The sequence below is a fragment of the Malurus melanocephalus genome, unplaced genomic scaffold (genome assembly GCF_030028575.1).
Source record: "Malurus melanocephalus ecotype Western Australia unplaced genomic scaffold, MMel_1.1 scaffold_319, whole genome shotgun sequence".
In the NCBI taxonomy this organism is placed as follows: Eukaryota; Metazoa; Chordata; class Aves; order Passeriformes; family Maluridae; genus Malurus; species Malurus melanocephalus.
In genome coordinates, this window is record NW_026623551.1 from 359078 (window position 1) to 382941 (window position 23864).

Here is a 23864-nt window from a genome sequence, read left to right on the forward strand (position 1 = left end):
TAGAGCTTGATTTGCAGCTGAATTCCACGGGGGATAGTTGGCTTTTTCCAAATTCACTACAGAGAGAAGTTATTTCTCATTAGGTTCAGGTACATCTGCAAACATTTTTWWAAAAAATTATATATATAATGGYATAGTTAACTTTAGAAGCAATGTAATTAGTTCTGAGATAGTGTGCTTTAATCAMAGGTCATGTAATAATCAGGGTTTTTTAAGAAGCAGTGTACATTATTGTTTACTCATTTCCATAATTCCCTCCCAGCTCCACCACAGTGCAGAACACTGATATGGCTCTCCTGGTGGATGATAGCTGGGAGAGAGAAATGTGACAAGTTCAGGGTGTTTTTCTTTTGTTTTCATGGAGTCACTCTGTTTATCAGTGGGGGGAAATCACAGTCTGCATGCTTTGCAGCTAAAGACTGAAATCAGGAGTGGAATTTCTGCAGAGGAGACACCTTCTTGCTTAAATTGGCCCATCCACTCTAATGACTGAATATGTAAATGGCAGTTCATTAGTGGGATTCTTCGTCTGTATGATAATCAGGCTGTTAACAACTCTGGTACTTAATTGTTAGTTATGCAGGAGCTGATTTCTATTTTCTTCATTTTAACACAGGAACAAGCTCTGTCTAAATGGAGGGGGGTTGGTTTTTTTTTTGTTTGGGCTTTTTTTTCCCCACAAAGCTGTGTTTTTTTTAACTGACTATTTACAGGAAGGGCTTTAATTTTTTTGAACTGGACATTACTTTTCCTGATACCCATTTTGTGGCAGTCCATGTGGRTGGAGTTGAGCTCCTTGTGCAGTGATGTTCTGTGTGCTGAGTGCATCAAGGATAGACAGCAGGGCAGGGCTGGGTTCTCCAAATCCTGCTTCAGATATTGTGTCATCCATGTGTTCCTCATCAGGTTTTTCCCATTAGAAGGTTTTCCAGTTTAAGCAGTCACTGTTCCCTTAGTGGTTTTGATTAAAGCAATGGGAAGTTGGTGGACAATCCAAAGGGTGGATATGGAGTTGATAATAACACTTCTATTCCTGAGTGCATTATGATGGTTCTCCTTTCCTTTATAAAAAGTTCATCTCCGTTGTTTGGCAATGTAGTGATAAGGAATGATAATTTTGCACATTCTGTTGCTGGTAGGCATTGTTACTCTTRTGCAGCTCATTGATGTTGTCTCTCTTTGTGGTATTTCCAGACTTCCAACCCCATTGATGTTGCAGCCAGACCTGGAACGGTCCCACACACCCTTCTACAGAAAGATCCACGGGTCCGTAAAAAATATTTCCTTATTCTCATGTAAATCTGTTCCTCTTGAAAACCTTGAATGCTAGGGCTGCCATTCTCAGTGTGTCCAGATGAACACCCTAAAACTAAAGCTGTTTGGGCTGTTCCAGTCAGTGAGGGCCACAGAAGTTCTGTGGGAACATTTAAAGCAGCCCCTGTGCCATGGCAGAGCTCTGTCCTTGCTGGCAGCTCTTCCCTCCAGGCCCAGGRCTAAAGGTATCAAAGCCCAACAGAAGGTAGAAAATGTACAAAGCTCCCTAAGATCAGTGTTTATGCTCTGTAATTGTTTTTAATGTGGGTAATGACAGCTATTCCCTGGGTCACTGTAGCATCGATTGCCCCAGTGAAATACGGATGCACTTTATCGATCACCTGGTGCCGCTGGCTTTGAGTGCCAGCAGATGTGAGCAGCGTTTCTTGCCTCAGCACTCTGTCTCTCTGCCCCTGGTGTGTTGGTGGGTTTGAATTMGTGGCATTGTTTGCCATGAGGAACTTCACACAGGAATATTTTTAGCCAAACTCTCTGGCAGAAACAATGAGGAGCTCTCCCTAAAATTCCGAGCCGTGGAACAGCTGAACTTCCAGAGCTGTTGTCTTTGTGTTATGCCAAGTTCCAGTGTTTTGGGTTGCTGGGYTCTGGAGCTGTAGTTGGGCTTTATACTAGAAGGATACACATTTCTGTTTGTTTCTCTAAGTGCAGAGATAACCAGGGCCTCCCATCAGGAAGTCATTTAGCTTTATGYTCCCTTTCAACTGGGAGTGAGCTTCGATTATTTCAAGATGATGCATTGTGCCATCACTGCGTCTGCTAAGTACCTTCTGCACCTATAAATCTCCTTTAGTATTGCATTGCAAAACAGAAAATCCAAAACAAATGAGCAGTACCCAATAAATTGAATTATTTCCCCACATTTATTGATGAAATATGAGCAAAAAAGGGGAATAAGAAAATAATCTGCTCAAAAAATCCCAACAGGCCACATCAAAAATAAAAATATAAAAAACTGTGKTTTTTTATATGGGCCCTGTTTACCAACATCTGTTTCAGTGTGAACATAATTAAGGCAAAGCCCATTTATGTCCGAGAAGACCTCGGGCAGCAGTGAGGCACAAAGCTGATGCCATGGCTGGTGGGTGGACACACTGCTGGTGTGCAGGGCATGGCTGACACCCCATCCCAGCCTTACAGCCCATCTGTGGGATCGAGCCCTGTCCACGATCCAACCTTGCCAGGAGCGGAGGGGCTCTGAACTATGAGAACAGGGGTTTGCCCATGAGCTGAGGGGCTCTGAACGATGGAAACAGGGGTTTACCCACAGAACATCTCTGTGCTTCCATCCCTSCACTTAACCAGCCATTTCTGTAGCACTAAATCAACAAATTGCTGCTGCTGCCAGGGCCCAGAGCTCGGTGTGAGCCTGCTGGGGCTGCTGGTCCCCACTCAGGTGCCACAGCCGGGGGAGGGGACAGCACGGATGTGGAGGCTCACCGCTAATTATCATCCGAAAGGGCTTCATTTGAAAGTAAAATTCTAACATTTTAATTTYGTCTCTTAATGAAGCAATACAAATTTGTTAATTAGAGCAATTGTTTGAGTGACAGGCGTGTAACCAAGCTGTCATTTCTTCTTCACAGTTGACAGATCCGTTCAGRCCCATGCTGAGGGTAAGAAATCTTCCTGTGCTCCCGTTCGTCAGCTCGGTTCAGTCCCACTGAGTAATTCCAGCTCGGAGCTGCTGTGGGTCCCCTGGGCTGCCGTGGGTCCCCTGAGCTGTCCTGCTCTGCTTTTGGGGAGGGATGGTCACTCCTGCAGCTCCTCAGCACTCCAGGACAAGGCAGAGCTTCAAAGTTGGAAGTTTTGCTCTGCTCACACAACCCCTCMCATGAATGCTCGAGGTTAAATGTTGATAATCCATCATGGTTTCCTGAGGCCAATCTTGAGATCCTGGCASGGAGTCCCTGGCATTCCACTGCACRCTGCAGGAGTTTGTTATTTTTCTGTGTGCTTTCAGTGTTGCTCAGTGTGGTACATCCCACACAGGTCCACTACAGACAGACAGTCCACTTCAAACACAAAATATTTTAGAAATAAGGATTTAGATGTCCATCTGTCAGTCATCCAAAAGGGTTTTTTGTTGATTTTTCAACATATTCTGGAWGATCCAGTCTTTTATTAGACCAACSAAGTGAACTTACTAAATCACTAGCACAGCCAGTTGCAGTGAATTAACAAAAGGCTTGAGTTTAGGGGAGCATGTCTGTAAGAAAGAGTTTATTTTTAATGATTTAATTACTGGTTGATACTCACCTAGAAATAGAAGACAGACCATGTGCCAGAGTTGGTGAAACATTTAATTACAAGTAGTTTAAGGAGACTCTTGAATTCCTGTGAGAATTTTTTAATCTGCAGGAGTCATTCCTTGTGTGGGTAACCACAGACCCCTAAGTAACAAAACTGGAGAAGGTATATCCTCAAACGAGTCTTTTTCACATAAGGTTTCCAGCTGTGCTGGAAATGGAGCACAGACTCGATAAGGAGGCCTTCCAAGCTCTGGTTCTTGCCTCCCTCTCTCCTCCCTGGGACTCAGAGCTGACAGGAATGATGCAAAGACTGTCCCAAACAGTGAATTGAGTGACCTCCGATRTTTTCAGTGTATTTGTGAGCTGAAAGTCTGAAGGGACAGACCAGCAATTCCATGAGGGAATCAGATGAATTTTGAAAACCAGAGTGACCTTTGAAACCGCTTTAATTTTCATCTTTTGGTGGAAATGYCAGTCTTAGCATTTGTGGAAGTGACCTCATGGTGCAGCTGTGAACAATCCAGCTGTGCAGAGCTGCTGCTGGCTGGGAYGCAGCTCCACAGCTTTCAGCAGCACTGGCTGCACTGCCAGCCAGTGACATCAGAGGTACAGGAGTGTGTAAGACTGGAGCATTCATGGAAATCCCAATAAATTTGTTAGCAAAGGACAAAATCATTTATTTCTAGTTTCCCAAGAGGATGGAGAGAGAAGGCAGTGGAGGGAGAACCTTTGCTTTCAGTTGTCTTGGTGTGGGGATCCCCCAGAGTGGGCTAAGGGGTGGAAGTTCTTCTAGAAATAGGATAAAGCATCAGAGGTRTTGGAAAGGCACTGATGGACATCTTTTGTTTTTCCAGAAACCTGGCAAGTGGTGCGCAATGCACGTTCACATCGCCTGGCAGATCTACCACCACCAACAGAAGGTCAAGGTCAGTGCTTGGGCAGCCTGGATTTTGGGTGAAGGGCTCAGAGCAGAGACCTGACAGGAAGGGTTTGCTGTCCCCTGAGCAGCTCTGGGCCATGGCCAGTGCCTTGTTAAAGCAACCAGAGAGCACTGAGCAGGAGCCTCCTTTCAGAGAGCTGGTGTAAGGATGAAAAGCTGAAGGGGCAGTGCCAGCAGAGTGGCTAGGATGCCTTGGAGAAAGGACAGCAGGTCCTGGATGATAACTGCAGGTTGGGAGCTAGGAGAGCTACAAGTGGCACTTTATTTATTTATTTATTTATTTATTTATTTATTTATTTATTTATTTGTGGCAGAGGACACAAATGTATCAAGATGGAATTTTTTATAAGTCTGGAGAAGCTGGATGTGTATATCCCGTCCCTCTCATTAACGTTCACAGCAGAAGAGGGCACAGGAAGTTTTCTCCTGTCCCTGGGATGCAGGCTCCCACCCCTGTTCTTTCACAACCCCTCCTGGCTGGAGGGTGGCACCTGGGTGTGTCTGGGCAGCTGRGGCARGCACAGCCTCTCAGGGGATGTTATCAGCCACTGYCTCATTGCACTGAAGGTTAAGGGATGAAATCCTGTCTGAATTACTTTGGAAGCTCTGAGACTTCAAGGATCGAGGCTATGGGCAGTTTTCCATCCTTGCTGCAACTGTTTCCCTTGCGTACAGACTCTGGGAAGATTTCTTTCCCTTTATGGTATTTTCACTGCACTTATCACTGAAAAATCTTATGTTGGTCCTGAAGTTTTTCAGTAAGTCAGGAATGGTTGCTGTTCTTCTCTGCTCATACTTCAGGAGTCAACAGCTTGTGTTAGAAACTGAAATGACCAGGGAATCCGCAGCACTCTGCWGTCTGTGTGTGCACTTGTGTTGTGTGAGGTGGTGCTATAAGAATATGAAGATGTTGAACAGCTACAAAAACCTGCAGCTAATAGAGTTTAAAAATAACCCTTTTAAACAAGGTTGACAGGTTAATTTGCTGCAGTAGACATATCTCTCTTCTCTGCTTCCTTATGTTTCCCCTGCTAGTGATCTTCATTCATCTTCCCATTATCAAAAAAGACAAGATTATAGACCTAGAGAGTTATATGCCCTTTTTTTATTTTATTGAAAAGGTATTTTCTTGAAATGAAATTATTATTCCCATGCTGTCTATGTCCTTTGAATCTTCCTTGATTTGATATTCAGAGAGAGGTCAAACCAGTATATTTATAACTCACAGTAAATCCCATTTTCATGCCGCCATTTCTTTTGCCTCGTACTTTTCTACCTTGCATGTTTAAAAAAAAAAAAAAAAAAAACAAAAAAAAAAACAAAACAAAAAAAAAAAGCAGGAATAAAACCCAGAAGCACAGGAAAGGATTTGCTTGAGTTTTTGAGGCTGTACATGATTTTCAAGAATAGTTGAGAAGTGTGGCTGGTTTGTGAGGAGAGCTGGGGAATCCCTGGGTACACAGGAGCTGCGTCCACCCTCCTCATGACATCCCAAAAGTGAAATCTCTGCCGGAGGGCTCACACAGGGCACTTTCTTCTTCTCACCCATGGTTCTGAAGGTGCCTTTCCTTCTGCACAAGCTGAAGGTGCTGCCTGGCCCCAGAGCAGGGAGTCAGATGGTTGATTTGCAGTTCATGCAGTGCCACGAGACTGCTGCCAGTAGCTCTCTGGCCTGGTAATTGCTTGCCGAGGGCAGCAGTGGGCACTGAAGGAGCAGGCAGGGTGGAAATCTTTAAAACACAACCTTCCTGACCTCAGGAAAAATTGCATGCAGCTGTGGATGCTGTTTGGCTGCTGTGCCTCTGCAGCAAGACCTGGGTGACCTCTGCACACCAGGGATTCCACAGGGCTCACACCAGCTCAGGGCACAGAGCACATTTACACTGCTCCCTGCACTGACTGCTGCTCAGGACAGGAGTTATGCTCCATAATTGGGGCTCTCTCCTTCAGGAAAGGCCTGACAGCCTGATCTAACATCAGAGCAGACATTTACATTGATTTTTGTGGGCACCAYGTTAAGGTGTCACACATTTCCTGGAAATACATTAGGAAGGGTTGGCATCAAGGGGGTGCTCCACTGAAGAGCAGCTGGCCATAAAAAAATCCCTGACCATTCCTCCTGGTGCTGTTTTAAGGCAAACCAACGCATTCAGAAATCTTTTAATACATCCACGGTGTTCCTGTTCCTCTTCAGACAGGCGATTTGTTCATTATTTAGAGCTGCCCCATTCATATGGCTGCAATTAAAGCTTCAGCCAGCTTTTGCTATTCTGAGCAATGCCTGTCAGGGGTTTGTAACTTGGTTGTTAAAAGAAGAATAAAAGGAGTTCACAGCATAAAAATCTGGCACACAGGCTTCAACCGAGGCATTTGTATTTTCTGAACTTCTTTTAACTATTGAAGCACTTCAGTGTTACTTTCTTAAAAGGTCTGATCTTAACTTTGCTATTTCAGTATTCTTGCAGGCCATTATCTCCAAACACAGATAATGCCTTTGTTTCTCTTTTTTATTTCTTGTTTTCCTTCTTTTTTTCTTTTTTTTTTGTTCTCATACCTACATATTACTAGCACTAGAAAAACAGCGACTAGGCATGCACATTAATTCGATCATAACTTTTTAATATGCATATTTATATCATTGTAATGGTCTGTACTCGGGGCTGGCACAGTCTTAAATACTGATTTATAAAGCGTAGCCTGCTCCAGAATTGCTGTTAAGATCTGCAGGTTCCATGTCAGCCATTTATAAATCTTTTCAGCTGCCCTGCACAATTAATCAGCAATCTGCATTTAGGGAGTTCTGGCAGTGCAGGTAATTGGGAATTTGGATTTCCTTTTCCTTCATTCTGTAAAACTCCTGAAGTAGGCATGGCTGAAATGAGAATGTGGCACAAAGAAAAGCCTGTCCTTCCTTCCATCCATCACTTATCACTCACAATTCAGCATCCTCAGCAAATTCCCCTCACAAAAGAGGCTGCTGACTCTAACACGTGCAAATAAAGGCACGCAGCACTTGGAGTGTGCAGTGTGAGCTGTCAGAGTGGGGCTCAGACACTCTTCCTCCAGACTCTGGTTCATTTTATCCCCCCATTGCAGAGGGGCGCTGGAGGATCTTCTGCATCCAGCATTATCTCAGTGGCAGCTCCCCCTGGAATGAGTGGTTCTGGTGTCCATGTCTGCTCATGTAGCACCCCTGCCCACCTGGGACCAGGCCGARCTGACATTCCCATTTCTTGTTGAGCCAGACCTGTCCTTACAGCTCAGCAAGGGTCTGAGGCCTCTGCAGAGGTTTTTGTGTTTGTTGTTGAAGGCAGCTCTGTGCTGGACACCCTGGAGGGGTGGGTGTGAGCATATGTGAAAACACTGGGGAAATGTGCAGGAAGTGTGCAGGAGCCTGAGCTTTTCCCTCTTTTCCTTAGATCTCCCTTGCAGGAAAACAGCTGTGCACCCATGCCTGGGATTCCCAAAGCTCATATTCTTGTTAAAACACCGGGATAAATGAGCTGCTCTGCCCACACCCCTCTGGAAGTGCCTTTTGCCGGTGCCTTTTCAGACAGTCTCTTACAAGTCCTGTTTTTCCTTTTCAGAAACAGATGCAGTCTGATCCGCACAAGCTGGACTTTGGCCTGAAACCAGAATTTCTGAGCAGGCCACCAGGCCCCAGCCTTTTTGGAGCCATCCACCACCCCCATGACCTGGCTCGGCCCTCAACTCTCTTCTCCACAGCCAGTGAGTACTGAGAAGTGAAATCCCCTTCTTGCTCCGTGCTCATTAAAATGCTAATGCTTGCCATGAATTTCCCATATGCTTTGGCTTATGAACTCTCTGCAAGACTTGCCAGGGGCTATTAGTCTATTTGATAAATATTTAAAAATGATTCTGTATGATTTTATGAAAAGCCCAACCTGCTGAAATGCTGTACAGGTAGTAAATGAAGGAACATTTCTTCACAGAGTGATATCTGATGCATGGTGGAGCTGAGATGTTCAAAATAAGCTGTATTTCGCATGCATTTCTTTTTTTTCTGAACTGAAACATTCATTCCCCTGCATTCCTTATCCTTTAACTGGGTGTTTCTGTTTGAAAAAGCAGCTGCTATTTTCATAGGAGGCTGAGCGGTCAGAGCTCATATGAGCTGTTCAAGAAGTGACAGCCCAGGCCAGAGCACAGCGAGTCTCTCTCTGTTTTTGTTCTGGGAATTGACCCCTTTTGCTTTGTTTTGGCAGGTGGGGGGCATCCAGCCGGGACCCCCTTTGGCCCACCACCTCACCACAGCAACTTCCTCAACCCAGCTGCTCACTTAGGTATGTCCTCTCTCAGCTTGTGGTGAGCACAGCTCACACTGACCACTGGGGAGTTGTAGGTTTTCTGTGTTGAGACACTCTGAGTATCCTCTTAACCTTTACAAATTGCATATTTTAGCTGTTTAATTTTAGTCTTTAACCAGACAGACGTTCTGAATACACAAAATAGTGTCACTGACAGTGTGATTTGAAATACTTCTGGGCATTAGAGGAGCAGAGTGACAGGGCTGCTTGGGTTTCACTGGAGTTATGCTTATAACCAGTCCAAAAAATGCCTTAAGGACAGGGCATCAGACCACAGAGGTGTTTCTTTTCCTGACTCCTACTTAGATGTTTGTTTTTCCATTAAAGTGAATAGGAAATATATCTTGAAAATGTTGTGATCTGGCCTCACTAGTAAAAATTAGTGAATAGACATTTAAAACTAGAACCACCCAAGTTACCAGATGTTGTTATTTCCTTCCTAATTTACTGCTTTTGTGATAAAGTGATCTGCTCCTTACAGGAGCATTCGAGATCAAGTCTCTAAATTGGCTTTTTTTGGGGGGAGYGGGGGTCATCAGATTAGTACAGCAGAACACACAATGCAGTTTTATCATTCTGCACTTTGCTGTTGATGGAARATGCTGGCCTTGGGCTTCCTTTTCTCTGTGGTGGTATTTATCAGAAATGGCTTCATCAAAATTTTTAGAGAATAAAGCAAGAATTTGCTTTATATGATTTTCCTGTTGCCTGTATGCATTAACTGAAAAAAATGTTCCAGCGTTTTCCAGTCCGTACTCATTTTTTATGTATTATTAGCAATAAACACCAAGGGAATCACGGAATGTTCAGGCCAGCATGACATATCAGTGTAGCAGGACATTTTATTTATACCCTGGCTCTGGTTTAGGAGACATGGATGGAAGTTTTTTAGAGCACAGTTGCCAGAGTTAATCATAGTCTGACTAGCAGGCACCATTTCCCGAGGAAGACCAYGGAAGGAAATAAAAGGAAGTCAAACTGGAAATGTTTGCAAATTTTAAATGAAGTATCATGTCTATTTTACCATGTTGACTTTCTCTAAGAGGAGGTTTTTCTGGTAGATGGTGCAATGGTATGGGCAGGGACAAAGGCAGGTGTTTGGTGTGCCCGCCCTCAAAGCYCTGCAATGCTGTGGGGGGAGGCTGTTGCAGCGCTGCTGGGCACAGCTGGGGTGCAGTGGGATGGCACAGTGATGCTGTGTCACAGCTGCCCAGCTCAGGGACTTTCAGCTCTTTGTGTTGGTTTGCAGAGCCCTTCAACCGGCCGGCGTCGTTCAGCGGCCTCACCGCCGTGGGCAGCAACGCCTTCGGGGGGCTCGGGAACCCCACAGTCAGTGAGTACCGGGCACGGAGCCTCCTTTGCTCTGCAGCTCAGTGATGGGGACTGGGTGCTGCCTCTTTTACTGGTTCATTAGATCATCTGCCACTAAGAGATGGGAATTCRGAAAGTGACCTTTCTCAGTAAATCGTTTGCTGTTAATTACTTAATAGTTCGGGTTCAGCATAGTGCTAAATGTCACCATTACATTGTTCATTWAAAAAAAAAAACACAGAACCTTTGAGTGTTTGTGAAATTTCCCATAGTTTTGTTGCATGTTCGGAAGTAATTAATGTGTACAGCTAGGGAGCTGTGGATGGAAACTTTTTTTTTCCCCTTTCTCACCAGTTATCCAGGCCATGTGCCTGAAAGAGATCACTAACCTGCATTTCCTAGTCCCGGATCATCAACATTTCTCCAGATTTGGCCAGTCACAAAAAAATCACCCTTACAAAAATCACTCTCTTTTGTCATACTTCAAATCTGGCATGCTTTTGGTCCCATTTTATTTTGGTTCAGGATCAAATGCAATAAGTTCCATTATTTATAGTCCCTATAATGATAATTTCCTGATGTCTCCAAAATATTTGGAATAAGGATCATTGTCACTTTTATCTTGCTCCTTCATCCCTTGTCAATTTTGTCCACAGCATTTCCCTTTCCAATTAAAAGAGCTGTCAGATGCCTGCCCATTTTTAGGAATGAGACCCTCTAATGAATCTCTGTTAATTTCCTTTCCTTTTCCAGCTCCCAATAATATGTATTCATTTTAACTCTGAGTGCTGTAAAAGTTGTTTTGGTAAGTACCTTCACTAGAGCATACCTTTTTCTTAAACCTTTTTGTTTTCCACTTCACCATTTCAGCACCCAACTCAATGTTCGGCCACAAGGATGGCCCCAGTATGCAGAGCTTTAGCAACCCTCACGAGCCCTGGAACCGACTGCACCGAACTCCTCCTTCGTTCCCGACCCCTCCGCCCTGGCTGAAGCCAGGAGAGCTGGAGCGCAGTTCATCTGCTGCAGCTCATGACAGAGATAGAGATGTAGATAAACGAGACTCATCTGTTAGTAAAGATGACAAAGAAAGGTACGAAAGAACACTTCCAAGAATTGTCTAGTTCAAAGCTTGGGGCTCTGTTCCACTTTTAACCCTCCCCAGCCTGGCACATTGCGAACCCGCAGCTTCACCAGAGGCACGCCTGGCACTGTCCCCAGTGTGGCACCACAAACCAGGCACGTTTCCAGCTCAGGTGTTTCCCWCTGCGAGGTTTCTCTTCCCACTTGGAACATGCTTCACCTGCAGGAGCTTTGCTGGAGTGCAGTTCAGGCAGTGCCAAGTGGGAATAGAATCAGACCCACCCACTGTTGCCTTGTGGTCACATTGTCACAGGTGTCTTGAAAGGTTAATGTGGAGATAGCACCTGACAGGATGGAAAAAGGATTCTGAAGTCCATCAGGTGCTTATCTGCACCTTCAAATACTGAAATAACTYGGTAAATCAGACTTTGTCTGCAAAACAAGTAAGCACTTCCTGCCTGCTCAAAAGCAGCCTGACCAGGGACCAGTGATAAAGATGKGAGATGAGAACAGTGAAATGCACCAGGAATGTCATGGGTTAAAACCACAGAGCTTCAKAGCATGCGGTTCATGAAAAGCACCTTAGTTCCCCTCAGAGAAGCCCCTACACTTGCACTGCTGTTACACACCCTCCAGCACAGCTTTTATTTAGKGTTTTGCATGGGCTTGCATGCTCACATGTCCAGGCTGGGAAGGGTTAATGGAAAATAAAACCTGGTCATATTTTTTTTTTTTTTTGGTCAGGACTGTTCCCATTATTCAGTTAATGCAGTAACAATTCCTCTTAATATTGAAATACCAAATTTATAAGAATTTGCCATTCAGCAAGTGTCATGCCTTCCTTGAAGAATATAGAGAGGCTGATTTCAGCTTTTTCAGTTGTGGCTTGATGGCTTTCCTGTTAAGTYTGCACATTACTTTACTATCTAATGGCTATTTGTTTCTAATATTTTAACCTAAAAGAGTATTTAGGAGATGTGCTTTTCTGACTTCTCTGTCACTAACCCAAATATAGGCATTAGTAGCCTTTTCTAAAGGAAGTTATGCTAGCACATTAGATATTCTAAAAATACATGTAAGACCTTTTCTGTGTTCTTCTAAACGAAAGGCGAACTACAGATTCTTTTCACCTACATTTTCCATTTGGAATATTTTCTGTTTGGTAGCATAGCTTCATTATTTTCATGTCTGATGTTAATGCTTCAAAAGAAAATGCTGTTACAAATTGGGGTTTCTGTCCTGCAAAAGGCTTAAGCATGTGAGTAACTTTACTGGCTTGAATGGCAAAGCATTTCAGTTACTATAATCTGGGTAATCTGTAGAATTATGTGATTATTTTGGTTGCTGTGTTGTTGTTTTCTCATGAAGTGTTCCTGCTGAAGAAAATCCCGTGCTGAAAACATTCCTTGCAAGCTGCTTTGGCATTGCCTGAACTCCRTATCATAGCTCAGAGCATGTTTCTTTTCAGTGACTGGAGAGTTTAGCAGTAAGCATCATCCATCCCTCTCACTTGAGCACAATTGCAGCTTCCAGGGAGCACAGTCCTGGTTTCAGCCCTGCAGCGCTGCCCCATGTCCAGCTTGTCCGCTGGACMATTTACTTGCAGCGTGTTTACTCTGTGGCCTGTGAGGATATGCTGAGAATCCCTTCTCAGAGCTGTTGCTCCCTGTGGAAAGAATGTCTGGAGGAGCTGAGAACCTCTCCTACCTCCACCTTAACATTCAGYGGCACCCAGTGGGGTGAGCACAGAGATTTCTAGTTGAGGTCTCAAGCTTCGTTATTTATTTCAAGTTAATTTGCCCAAGCAGGAAGAGCTGGGAATCACACCCAGGGGTTTGATTTAATCTCAAAATCATCTTATCAAGGGTGTAACTTTATCAGCCCWTGTAGCCATTGATCTCAGGTCCTGCCTCCAGTGGGAGGGTCCCTCAAAGGGATCTCTGAGCATGGCTCTACCCACCTAAGGTCAGGGCTGGAGCAGGGTGCAGGGATCCCTGGTCACTGTCCTGGAATCAGCTGTATGGCATGTGCACTGCAGCCCCTCCCAGCCAGGCTGAGAGAAGGGGAATCCCTCCCCAGGTAGCACAGAACTGCAGCAGTGACCCTTTCCTGGCTGCGAGTGACACTGCCGAGTCCTGATTGCTCCTGGAACAYTGTGTGTCCCTTCCWGCTCAGGGTRTTCTATGATTCTGTGATTGATTGCAGTTGTGGAGGGTTTTTTTAAGGACTGTCTTATTCCAGTCCTAAATTAGGAAAGAATCAGTAAAAATAGCAAATATGAAAAGCAGGATTTGTTCCTTCTCTGCGTTATTTTGTTTAAAAGATGTCACTGAACACTTCCAGGATAATAATAATGGCATTTAAGGGTCTGTAATCCTAGAGCATTAAACCAAACCAATCAAAGATCTATTGATCTTTTAATCAATATCAATGAGGCACAGTCCTCAGCATACAAAATTCTGTATTTTCCAGTGTAACACATAGCTTCAAAACTTCTCTTATTTAGTAATAAGTTCACTGGATAATGTGATTTTAAGTTTCTTCTTTGTGGAGGCAGTGGCTTAGAGCTGTTCTCATATTATTAACCTAAGGAGCTCTTGACATATTTGAGGATTAAGAAGTTGTTCCTTCTCTGCCCACTGGACTACATGCAGTTCACTTAAATGAGTAAGATAATCAGGAGCCCCTTGAGATGTTACCAGCACCGTCATTGAATACAATGACATTGGCAAAGGAATTTGTTATTTTGGTTGCACATATATTTTTCATTAATTACAGAAAATGCCTGTTATTTTCTCTTAAGTTTTGTATGTAATTTAAAGTACATAAATTACATGGAAAATTGATTAAATATCAGCAAAAGGACACAATGAGCTTTCCTAGTGAAATAAAACAATTAACGGTGCCTTCTGAGCTAGTCCCGTGAGCAAAATAAATAAAACATTAGCTACTGAAGAGCCCACAAGCCAGTGTCTTCCCAAGAATTGAGTATTCATGTTGAGAATCCTTCACTGGAGTGCCTTGACTTGGTCTCCTGTGTCCAAATCTGGAAGTTTTTACAATCAATGCCTCAGCTCTTGGTGGAAAGAAAGTGGAAGGAAATCAGAGGGAGGATGTGACTTCCAGTCTGTTCAGGTCCAAGACAATCAAGGCAGCAGCTGATCCCAAGCAGTTCATTGTTGGGCAGTGCAGACGAGGCAGGGCTGGTATCCCATGCTCTGTCTTCCAAGGCTTTCCAGGAGTCACATTCTGAACTCCTGGAGGTCTCTCAGACATGGCCATGAAATCAGTTTCAACAGTTCAGCCTAGACACAGCAGAAGATGCATCAGGTGAAATGATAATGATAAGCCTTTCCTCCTCACAGGCATTTGTTCTGCAGTTGCTGCGGTTTTACCTAGAGGTACAAATCTTATGCAGTTCAGCAAAAAAAAGGAGGTAGCAGAAATTGTATAGGTGAAGGAGCAGGTGTCCCCCTGGGAGTCACCCTCTGAGCTGCCCTGCAGCAGCCAGGACTGCTGATCATGTCCTGAGTGTCACTTGCTGGCTCATCCCAGCTCTCTCCCCCAAAGAGACAATGTCAGCTGGAGCTGGTGGGGAGGCCTCACCACTTRCCCTCGTCACAGAATCCCAGAATAGCTGGGGTTGGAAGGGACCTCTGGAGATCATCCACTCCAACTCCCTGCCAAGACAGGGTCACCCAGAGCAGGTGACACAGGAACAGGCCCAGGTGGGTTTTGTCTTCAGAGAGACCTCCCTGGGCATCCTGTTCCAGTGCTCTTGTACCCTCAATGGAAAGAAGTTCTTTCTTACATTGAGGTGGAACTTCTTATGTTTTAGTTTATGGCCCTTTTAACAGCACATTGTCCCTCATCCCACATGGAACAGAATTTCCATGCTCAGCAAACAGCTTGTGTCCAGCACTGAATATGTGGAGCTGTCTTTATGGAGACTCCAACTTAGAGGTCAATTGAAATTAGTAAGAGGTTAAAATCATTGGAACTGAGGGATTAGATTCACCTTGTGATTTTGATTAGTTTTAAATAAAGAAGTTTTTTCATTTAACATAACAACTTCTGGTCAACACTACTTCCTGAAAATAATTGGTGTGGAACCCATTTCTATATTTAGGTTCTTGTTTGCTGCCAGACAATAGTTCTCTAATTCTTTTGAGCACCATAGCTAGGTTTGAAAGAAGGAATGAATTCACAGTGTTCTGTGACTCCGTAGATTGGTCCTGTTCCTGCTCTGCTTGTTTTAACCTAGAGATGGACAGGGTTGGTCATCTGAAGAGCAGACTCCAGGGCTGTTTTCAGAGMCAGTCTGAAGGACGGACAGAGCAGACTCCTCTCTGCTGAGGAGGCTGCCACAAATTCTGTGTGATGGGCAGCTCTGTTAAACACTTGAACTGAGGTCACTGCACACTTAGGGAAGCACCTTCCTGTCACAGAGATGGGTTGGCACCATCAGTACTGGCTTCTTGAAAGGCTTTTGTCTCAGTTTGAARAAGTAAATTGAATTGTGAGAAGTAAATTGAAAAGCTAGACATTTGAAGAGAATAGTGGGGTGAAATTAGTAGTGTACATAGGTCTAGAAATGTTTTTAAAAGTCAGTTTAAAAAGTGATCTATTTTCCTAAATGTGTTCTTAATAGAAGAAGTAGGTAGAATACTATTAACCATGGAATTTGGATTTAATTGCCTCATTTTTGGATGGAATTAGTATGTTTTTACTTTTYTCTTCCTTCTTTGCAAACATTTAAGGCCGCTGTCTTAGAAATACATATYCTAGAGCTAGATTTCCATGGGAGCCTTCTATGGATTTCACTGTTTGAGATCTCAATCAGATTCTTCACAGAGCAGCTTTGGAGATCTGCTGCTGGGATAACAGAATAGGCCAAGTTTAGAGATGGGATGTTCTTCTGGAGTTTTGGGTGTGCCAAAGGCACAGTGCATTTACTGGTGCATATCACCAGCTCTCTGCAAAGCCTCAAGTAGAAAGCCAGACACTCTGATGCTTTGTTTTCTTTGCAGAGCTTCTCATGCCTTCATTTCACACTTGTCTTTCTTGTAGGGAGAGCATTGAGAAAAGACACTCCAGCCATCCTTCGCCAGCACCTATCCATCCAGTAAACTCCCTCGGACATAACCGCAGCTCGAGCGAGCAGATCCGGAGCCATCTGAATCCCGAGGTTCGAGACAAAGAGAAACCCAAAGAACGAGAGAGGGATCACTCCGAATCTCGGAAGGAAATTAATGTTGAAGAGCACAAGGTGAAGGACAACTACATTTCGGAGAAAGAAGGCCTGAGCCATGAAAGCCGAGTGGTGGAAGAGTCTAAGCAAATGCCCAGGGTTCCTTCCCCCTATGCCAGGCCCCCCGTTGTGGAGAGCACCAGGCCCAACAGCACTTCCAACCGCGAGGCCGAGAGGAAGAGTGAGCCGGCGTACGATAACCCGAAGAAAAGCAACGAAGTCAAGGTGAAGGAAGAGCGAAAGGAAGACCATGATGTTCAACCTGAGGGACCTCAGACTCATAGGTCATCTGATCAGCCACCACCTATATCCACATCCAACGTCCATCCAAGTCCTTTAGTGTCTATGCCCATGACTGTAGGTGTGACTGGTATACATCACATGAACAGCATCAGTGGCCTGGACAGGACTCGCATGATGACCCCTTTTATGGGAATTAGCCCAATCCCTGGTGGAGAACGTTTCCCCTATCCTTCTTTCCACTGGGATCCAATGAGAGATCCCTTGAGAGATCCCTACAGAGAGCTGGATATTCATCGGAGAGACCCCCTGGGCAGAGACTTTTTGCTAAGAAACGACCCTCTCCATCGCCTTTCTACGCCAAGGTTGTATGAAGCTGATAGGTCCTTCAGGGATCGGGAACCTCACGACTACAACCACCACCACCACCACCACCACCCTCTGTCCGTGGACCCGCGGCGGGAGCACGAGAGGGGCACCCACCTGGACGAGCGGGAGCGGCTGCACATGCTCCGCGAGGACTACGAGCACGCCCGCCTGCACTCAGTGCACCCCGCCGCCCTGGACGGCCACCTGCCCCACCCCAGCCTCCTCACGCCGGGACTGCCCAGCATGCACTACCCCAGAGTCAGTCCCCCCACGGGACACCAGAACGGCCTCCTCAATAAAACTCCCCCCACAGCAGCTCTCAGTGCCCCTCCACCTCTGATCTCCACCCTGGGCCCTCGGCCCGGSTCTCCCCGAAGGACTACTCCTCTGTCCACAGAGATGAGAGAGAGGCCTCCCTCTCACACCCTCAAGGACATTGAAGCTCGATAAGCAGAGTGAGACTCAATGAAAACCAGAGCGAGAGGGACAAAAACCTTGTAAATGAACATAATATAAAGACCTTCTTACTAGTCATTGATACAGACTGGGGATGTGACCCACTGTACAATATGTATAGACCTGAGTGCAAAGATTTTGAAATGATTTTTTTTGTATATTATATGTTGAAATTTTCCAGATCTTTTAGCCAAGTCCATATGTTCCTCGTGTCTCCTACTCTATTTTATTTCTAGTTTAAAAATTTCAAAATTTGAACTGAAGAACAAGACATCAATCTGAGTGATTTGACTAGAAACAAGCCACCACCAATGTCAACCCTACAAAGCTCTTACAAACCAGAAGTGAAGTCAATTGTAGATATTTATGTAAAAAGATTGCTTCATGGATTAATGGTTCATATATGCAAAAAGGGTAAGATGAAAGCTTTACTTTGTACAAATGTAAATAGATAAAATTAAGTAACATAATACATTAATACTTCTTAAACTGTGCTATTTGCAAACTTAATATTGATCAACACAGACTGCTTATGCTGTGTTACTTATATTGTTATAGACAGCTAAACCCCTTCAACTATGCAATGAATTTTAAGGCTTTTCACAAAAGCCTTTATAACTCAAAGGAGCCTTTTCAACACACAACATAATTAAAGTCATATTTTCCCTGAACAAGCTCATTTATAATATAAACCTATTCCTCTTGTTTGATGAAGAAACAGCCCTTCAGAGGTGTAGTTCTGTCTGTGAAGCCCTGTATCAGGCTGCTGAGGTCACTGTGTGTCCCTTGGATGCTGTCAGGGTTAGTGCTCTGTGATCACTGATATGGAGTTGTGGCAGATGGGGTTTCAGTCATATTTATCTGGGTTAAACGGTAATAATCAAATGCTGGATATTTTCCAGAACTTTTGTCACCTAACATGTCAAGTTTATTTGGGGAAGAACATCTGCTTATAGCCATTCATGTCTGGTTTGATTGCCTGTGTGTCAYTTTTATCTGTACACACTTTTTTTTGTGTTAAGTGATTTTTAGCTGCATTGAAACAAATCCTACAAGAAAGCAAATACTTTTCTAAATGATGGATATGTTTTCACTGTGGAWCAGTAGTTTAATTAATGAACTCCATTGCAGATTTCATAATGGAATTTATTGTATTTCAGTTGGTAATAAAGTCTGTGAATAGTTAACAGGTCAGCCTTGTTGTTCCCTAACCACAGAAGACATGAAATGACATGAAGAACATGGTCCTTTTTAAAAATATGCATCAATCTTCTGAAATCTGTCTTTTCATAACACACTTTTTTATAATGCGTTAAGTTTCTTGTCTAAATATTTGGAGAGAATATGACTTTATCAGAGAGAATTCAATATCTTGTCTACTGGACTGTAAAATATATGTATGAAATAAAACTAGTTCCATTGGTCTTCTAGTGTATTAAAGTGCTATCTGAAGTTGTTACCCTGTTTTGGCAAAAAAAAAGAAAAAAAAAAGAAAAAAGTTAACTACAGACAGTTGTTTCTAATGATCAGAGATCTATTTTAGTAGTCAACTGAAGGTTTAGTTGTGAGCTTCAGATTTTGTGAACTCCAGATGTTGTGCAGTGTTTCTTTTTTTTTTTTTTTTTTTTTTTTACAAACAAAAGGAAAAATACAAAAAAATCCCAACCCTGAGGAATATGTACACTGGAACCATAGTGGTAGCTTTCAGTATTGTAAAGAGATTGTTATATACAAACCTTTTTGCTGTTTATCCTGTATGTAATAAAGTCCTTTCTAGATCCTATGTGAACAGAAAAGTGAAGCGGCTCTCAATCTTCAGCATGTTTCCTCCTCAGMGAAGACTTGTGTAATGTAAATTGTGCCATGTTATTAAAAAATGTGAACTAAACTGCTAGGTGCTTCTTTGTGTGCAGTACCCCATCATTGCTATGGGGAAAAAGTCCTTTTTCCCAACAGTGGGGTTTTGTTCAGAAGGAGTAGCTGTTAAAAACGTAAAGGAAATGGCAAGCTTTTATAAGCCATCTTATTGAAATCGTTAGAGTAATCAGGGAAAAGGAACAAAATGGAGACCAGATCCTTGGCTTGTCCAGATTCTTTAAAATATAGTAATACCCTACTTGGATTAGATTTTAATTAGACCATAATCTTGGTCTTCTGGATGCACATCATTAAAAACCTTCTAAGTTGCTGAAGGAAGGCAGGTCTAAATGGCCACAGGAGGATGAAACTACTGGAGCAAGTGTGAGAGGCCCCATGAGACAGGGTCTGATTGAGAGCATCGTCTTCCAGGCTCAGCTCATCCTTGTTAGAGGAGCCTGACAGTTCTGGCAGCGTCTTCCGAGGGAAGAAACGYCGTCTTGATTGTCCAGACTATGATCCTTGTCCTCCCATGCGCTGAGCAAACTCTTGCTGATGGTCCTTAATTCCCAATTAAGCCAATGAGCCCTCACTCCCAGAGTCCCAGAAAGCATCGAGGCATTTCACTCCCTTTGTATGCAATCCAATTTAAGTGCTCCATGCCTTTGAAGATCTGTGTGTCAARTCTTCTTGTACTGGTGATGCTCAGAGGAATATGCCTGGAAGGTATAGTAAGAGATGAAACAAGATTTTTAATGCTTTTAAAYTTCTTCAGGTGCATTCACTGCTTTTCAGAATTTTGATATAGGGATGTTAGCTTGCAGGTATAGACAATGTGATCTTTTTGAACSGTTTTCCATTCAAGACATTTGTCTTAAATCTTCTATTCCTGAATTCACTAGTGTTAAAAAATKAATTCCATTTAAAGACCATGCCAGATACCATCTGTGGGAAGGAAAATAGTCATGAGAGTATTAATTCTGTCGGTTGTGTGAGATTTTGGTCATAGAAAACCTCAGTGAGCTTACAGCACCCAGGATTTTGCCTTAGGCTTTAAAGACCCACCTTCCCAAATTCCAACTAATTTTCCACGCAGTAGCTTCCTATCACCAGCTGAGATGCCAAGTGCAGTGTATAGGAAAGGAATCTTGGAAAACAATCACATTTGTTGCCCAATGCATTGTTYATTTTAGGCCGTGCTTGGTCCCTTCTTTTTTAACTTCCTATATTTTGTTTGGTTTTCCTTATTAAGATGTAGCTCTAGCCTGATTTTCTGCTTTTCARACCTTACTGCCGCTCTCTTTGCTAGCCCTGTCCTCTTTCATGGCCTATGACAGCTAAATCTTTTATAGGCAGCAATAAACACTGCAGGATTTTTTTTCGGAAGTCATAAACATTTTATATCATTTTTACTTTGCCTGCATGAGCATGTAAATAGTAGTCCTTGCTGGACTGGAAGATAGTCAGATGGAGGTGGGGAAAGATTTTGCTGCAAGYATTTTCATTTGCTGTGGCTGTGCCTTGTGAAGGAAATGTTTAGCATAGTTCTTGCTGATTTGAAGTTTCATTACTGCTTCACACATGCAGGTGACTCTTCTGAAAGGCACCTGGGGCATGGACTAAGGTAACAGCAGTGGTGTTCCATTTACAGAGGAGCTCCTTGGCTTGCTGCTTGGTTTCTGGCAAGAAAGAAAAGCTGTGGTTCAAACAGAGACCAATGACTCCCGTTAGGCAAGGGTTTGTAATTCCCATGGTGGCTTGGTAAAGTCCCACCTGGATAAAGCAACTTCCTTCTTTGGACTCCACCTGCCAGCTTTGGGGTTTACCTGTGCTTGTCTTCAGAAGGTGACTTGGAGCAGGATCCCAGCTTAAATGATCTGAATTGCCTTTGGAGTGTGACTCTGCCTTAACTGGATGGAGCCTCTAACTGAGCTGGTTGAGAAGTGCATGCAGATGAGTGGTGGGACTGCATCCTACCCTTCTGATGTTACAATGCCTCAGATCCTTCTTGCACACTGAAAAACCCCAGTCCTGGCCAATCCTTATGTGAAGTTCTTTGGGTCTGTCTCTTACTCTGCACCATGCTTGATGCCCTGACTGGGGCAGCTGAGCATTGTCTGATGCTGCTATAGTGCAAAAAAACCCTTTAGTAATACCAAAACTCAAGGCTTCAGTCAGTTAGCTGTGAAAGCTGGATAAAAAACTCCACTTTTTTTTTCTGGCTAAGAAGGACCAGAGCTGCATGTGAGGACTGACTGTTCTTCCTGTGCCATGCCTCCAGCTGGAGGGGCTTGGACTGCTTTTGCCCACAGGAAAGGTGGGAGTTCCCAGCTGGCATCTGTTAGGGTCACACCCCTTTCTTTTCCCACAGGTATCTTGCAGCTGAAATTGTATTAGCAAAAAGGTATTTCTGGTCATAAAATACATCCCCCTCCTCATTTGTGCACTGTGTGGCTGCATATAGAAACAGGTATTTATAGACATCAAAATGCACACATGCTGTCAGGTACAGTATCAGGGATGAAGCTGAATCCAGCAAGGAGCAGGTTATGAAATCCTGGTGCCACCCTTTTGATCTCACATCAGCACCTTTTTTTGCTGCCATCTGATGGTCTGGTAATAAAGACTTCACCATAGCATTATCCCCAGTTTATAGAAGTACTGCTGGGAACATAAAACTCAGTCACCAGTGTRATGCCAGGCAACTACTGCCTGAGTGATTTCAGGAGTCACCCAGGGCAATTGGATTACTGCCCAAGTCACCGGAGAACCGAAAAGGCCTAAATCAAGTAAATTGAAGTCAGTGGTTGTAGATGAAGAATTTCTGGGTTGCTCTTTTGGTTTTAAGATGCACTTTTAAATTTCCATATTATAACTTGTGGTATCTTAGACTGCTRAACTTACCTGTGAAGGAATGGGTTCCACCTGTTTACTGATAATTCAAGTATCTCAATTATTGACCCAAACTGATAAGGCCTGTGGTCATTCTGGTTCCTAAAGGCAGATTTGCTGTGTTTTACCACCTCATGTGGCCTGTTTGATTATCATATTGTATGTATGTACTCAGTACTGAAACTYACTCTGAGTGCAGCTTTTTTTTCTTGGTTGAATTTATATGTTTCTCTACTGAAAAACTTGCATTGAGCCCAGGAACAGAGCCATCCACCCTCACTAAAATCATCTTTATTTCAAGAAAAGAAAAATTAAGTGAGAATTGAATCAGCTCATTACATAAAGAATTTACCTATCAAATACACAACCTGTTTATAAAATGTATATTTTGTTTTGCATCTTCAAAGCCCTTATAACTAGTTTCCGTTGAATTAATGTTGTTGTGGGGGTTTGTTTTATGCTGTTTTGTGCTGTTTTCTCCTGTCCCCCTGTGTAAGTGGCAGAAATCCCAGCAGCGCRGTGGCAGATGCTGCTCAGGCTGACTGAGGAATGACCTTACTTTATCACATTTAATACAAGGGACTAGAAGTAGTCTGTACCCAGAGCATTCAGCTTGATAAAGGCAATTGTATTTTGGAGAGTTAAGCATGAATTGTGTGATGCTATGGTCCAGCAGAAATTCCATTAGCATCAAAAGCTTGGGATTTTTTTTCTTTCACAGACAACTCAAAATGCAAGTATAAACTTCCAAGGATTTTCAGGAAGTGTTTTTTTTTTTGGAGGGGCTCAGTGTATCTGGGGTAAAAATGATGAATTTGGAGATTAAAAAAAAAAAAAAAAAAGAAGAGGGGGGGTATCAAGCAATATCTAGTTATTGCCCTCCAAAAGGAAATTTTTGTCTCAGGTAATGCTGGAACAGTGAAGCAGAACTCGATTTATTTTAGCCTGTTAGAAAAAGATGTTGTTCTGCAGCAGCACCACAAGAGGGTACTTAAAGAGTGCCTGAAATACGTGTAGGCTGAAAGACGGGACGGCTCTGCTGTTCTGGGCAAGGTGAATGTAGCTGTAAATTATTTTTATGACAGTCTGATCTGTGAGGAGCTCTCCTGTCCCCCTGTGTAAGTGACAGAAATCCCAGCAGCGCGGTGGCAGACGCTGCTCAGGCTGACTGAAGAATGACCTTACTTTATCACATTTAATACAAGGGACTAGAAGTGCTCCGTACCCAGAGCATTCAGCTCGATAAAGGCAATTGTATTTTGGAGAGTCAGGTGTAAATTGCATGGTGCTACAGTCCAGCAACAAAGCACATTGCTTGTGTTGAGGGAATAAAAGATGCTTCTCTACAGAAAATAGTGAGTACAGCATGAGTTAGTGGATGTCAGCTCAAGGAGCTGGGCTCAATGATCCTTGTGGGTCCCTTCCAACTCAGGAGATTTTATGATTCTGTTCGATGACCTCCTCAAAGTCTCAGCACATCTATCTGTTTTTCCCATTACCTGGCTTTTGAAAGGAGTAGCCAAGACTAAGCAAGAGAATTGCATCATTTGGAG

General features: G+C 43.5%; 1 protein-coding gene across 1 annotated transcript in view; it reads left to right on the forward strand.

Annotated features, from left to right (window-relative positions):
- Positions 1–18987, forward strand: part of AUTS2 (activator of transcription and developmental regulator AUTS2) — a 72183-nt gene extending 53196 nt beyond the window's left edge. Inside the window, exons 10-17 of the mRNA XM_057377613.1 lie at positions 1195–1266; positions 2919–2948; positions 4439–4510; positions 8112–8253; positions 8751–8828; positions 10102–10185; positions 11034–11256; positions 16317–18987. Of these exons, the coding sequence (XP_057233596.1) occupies positions 1195–1266; positions 2919–2948; positions 4439–4510; positions 8112–8253; positions 8751–8828; positions 10102–10185; positions 11034–11256; positions 16317–17556 (1941 nt within the window). The 3' untranslated portion in view covers positions 17557–18987. The remainder of the gene's footprint in view (positions 1–1194; positions 1267–2918; positions 2949–4438; positions 4511–8111; positions 8254–8750; positions 8829–10101; positions 10186–11033; positions 11257–16316) is intronic.
- Positions 18988–23864: the final 4877 nt, after the last annotated feature.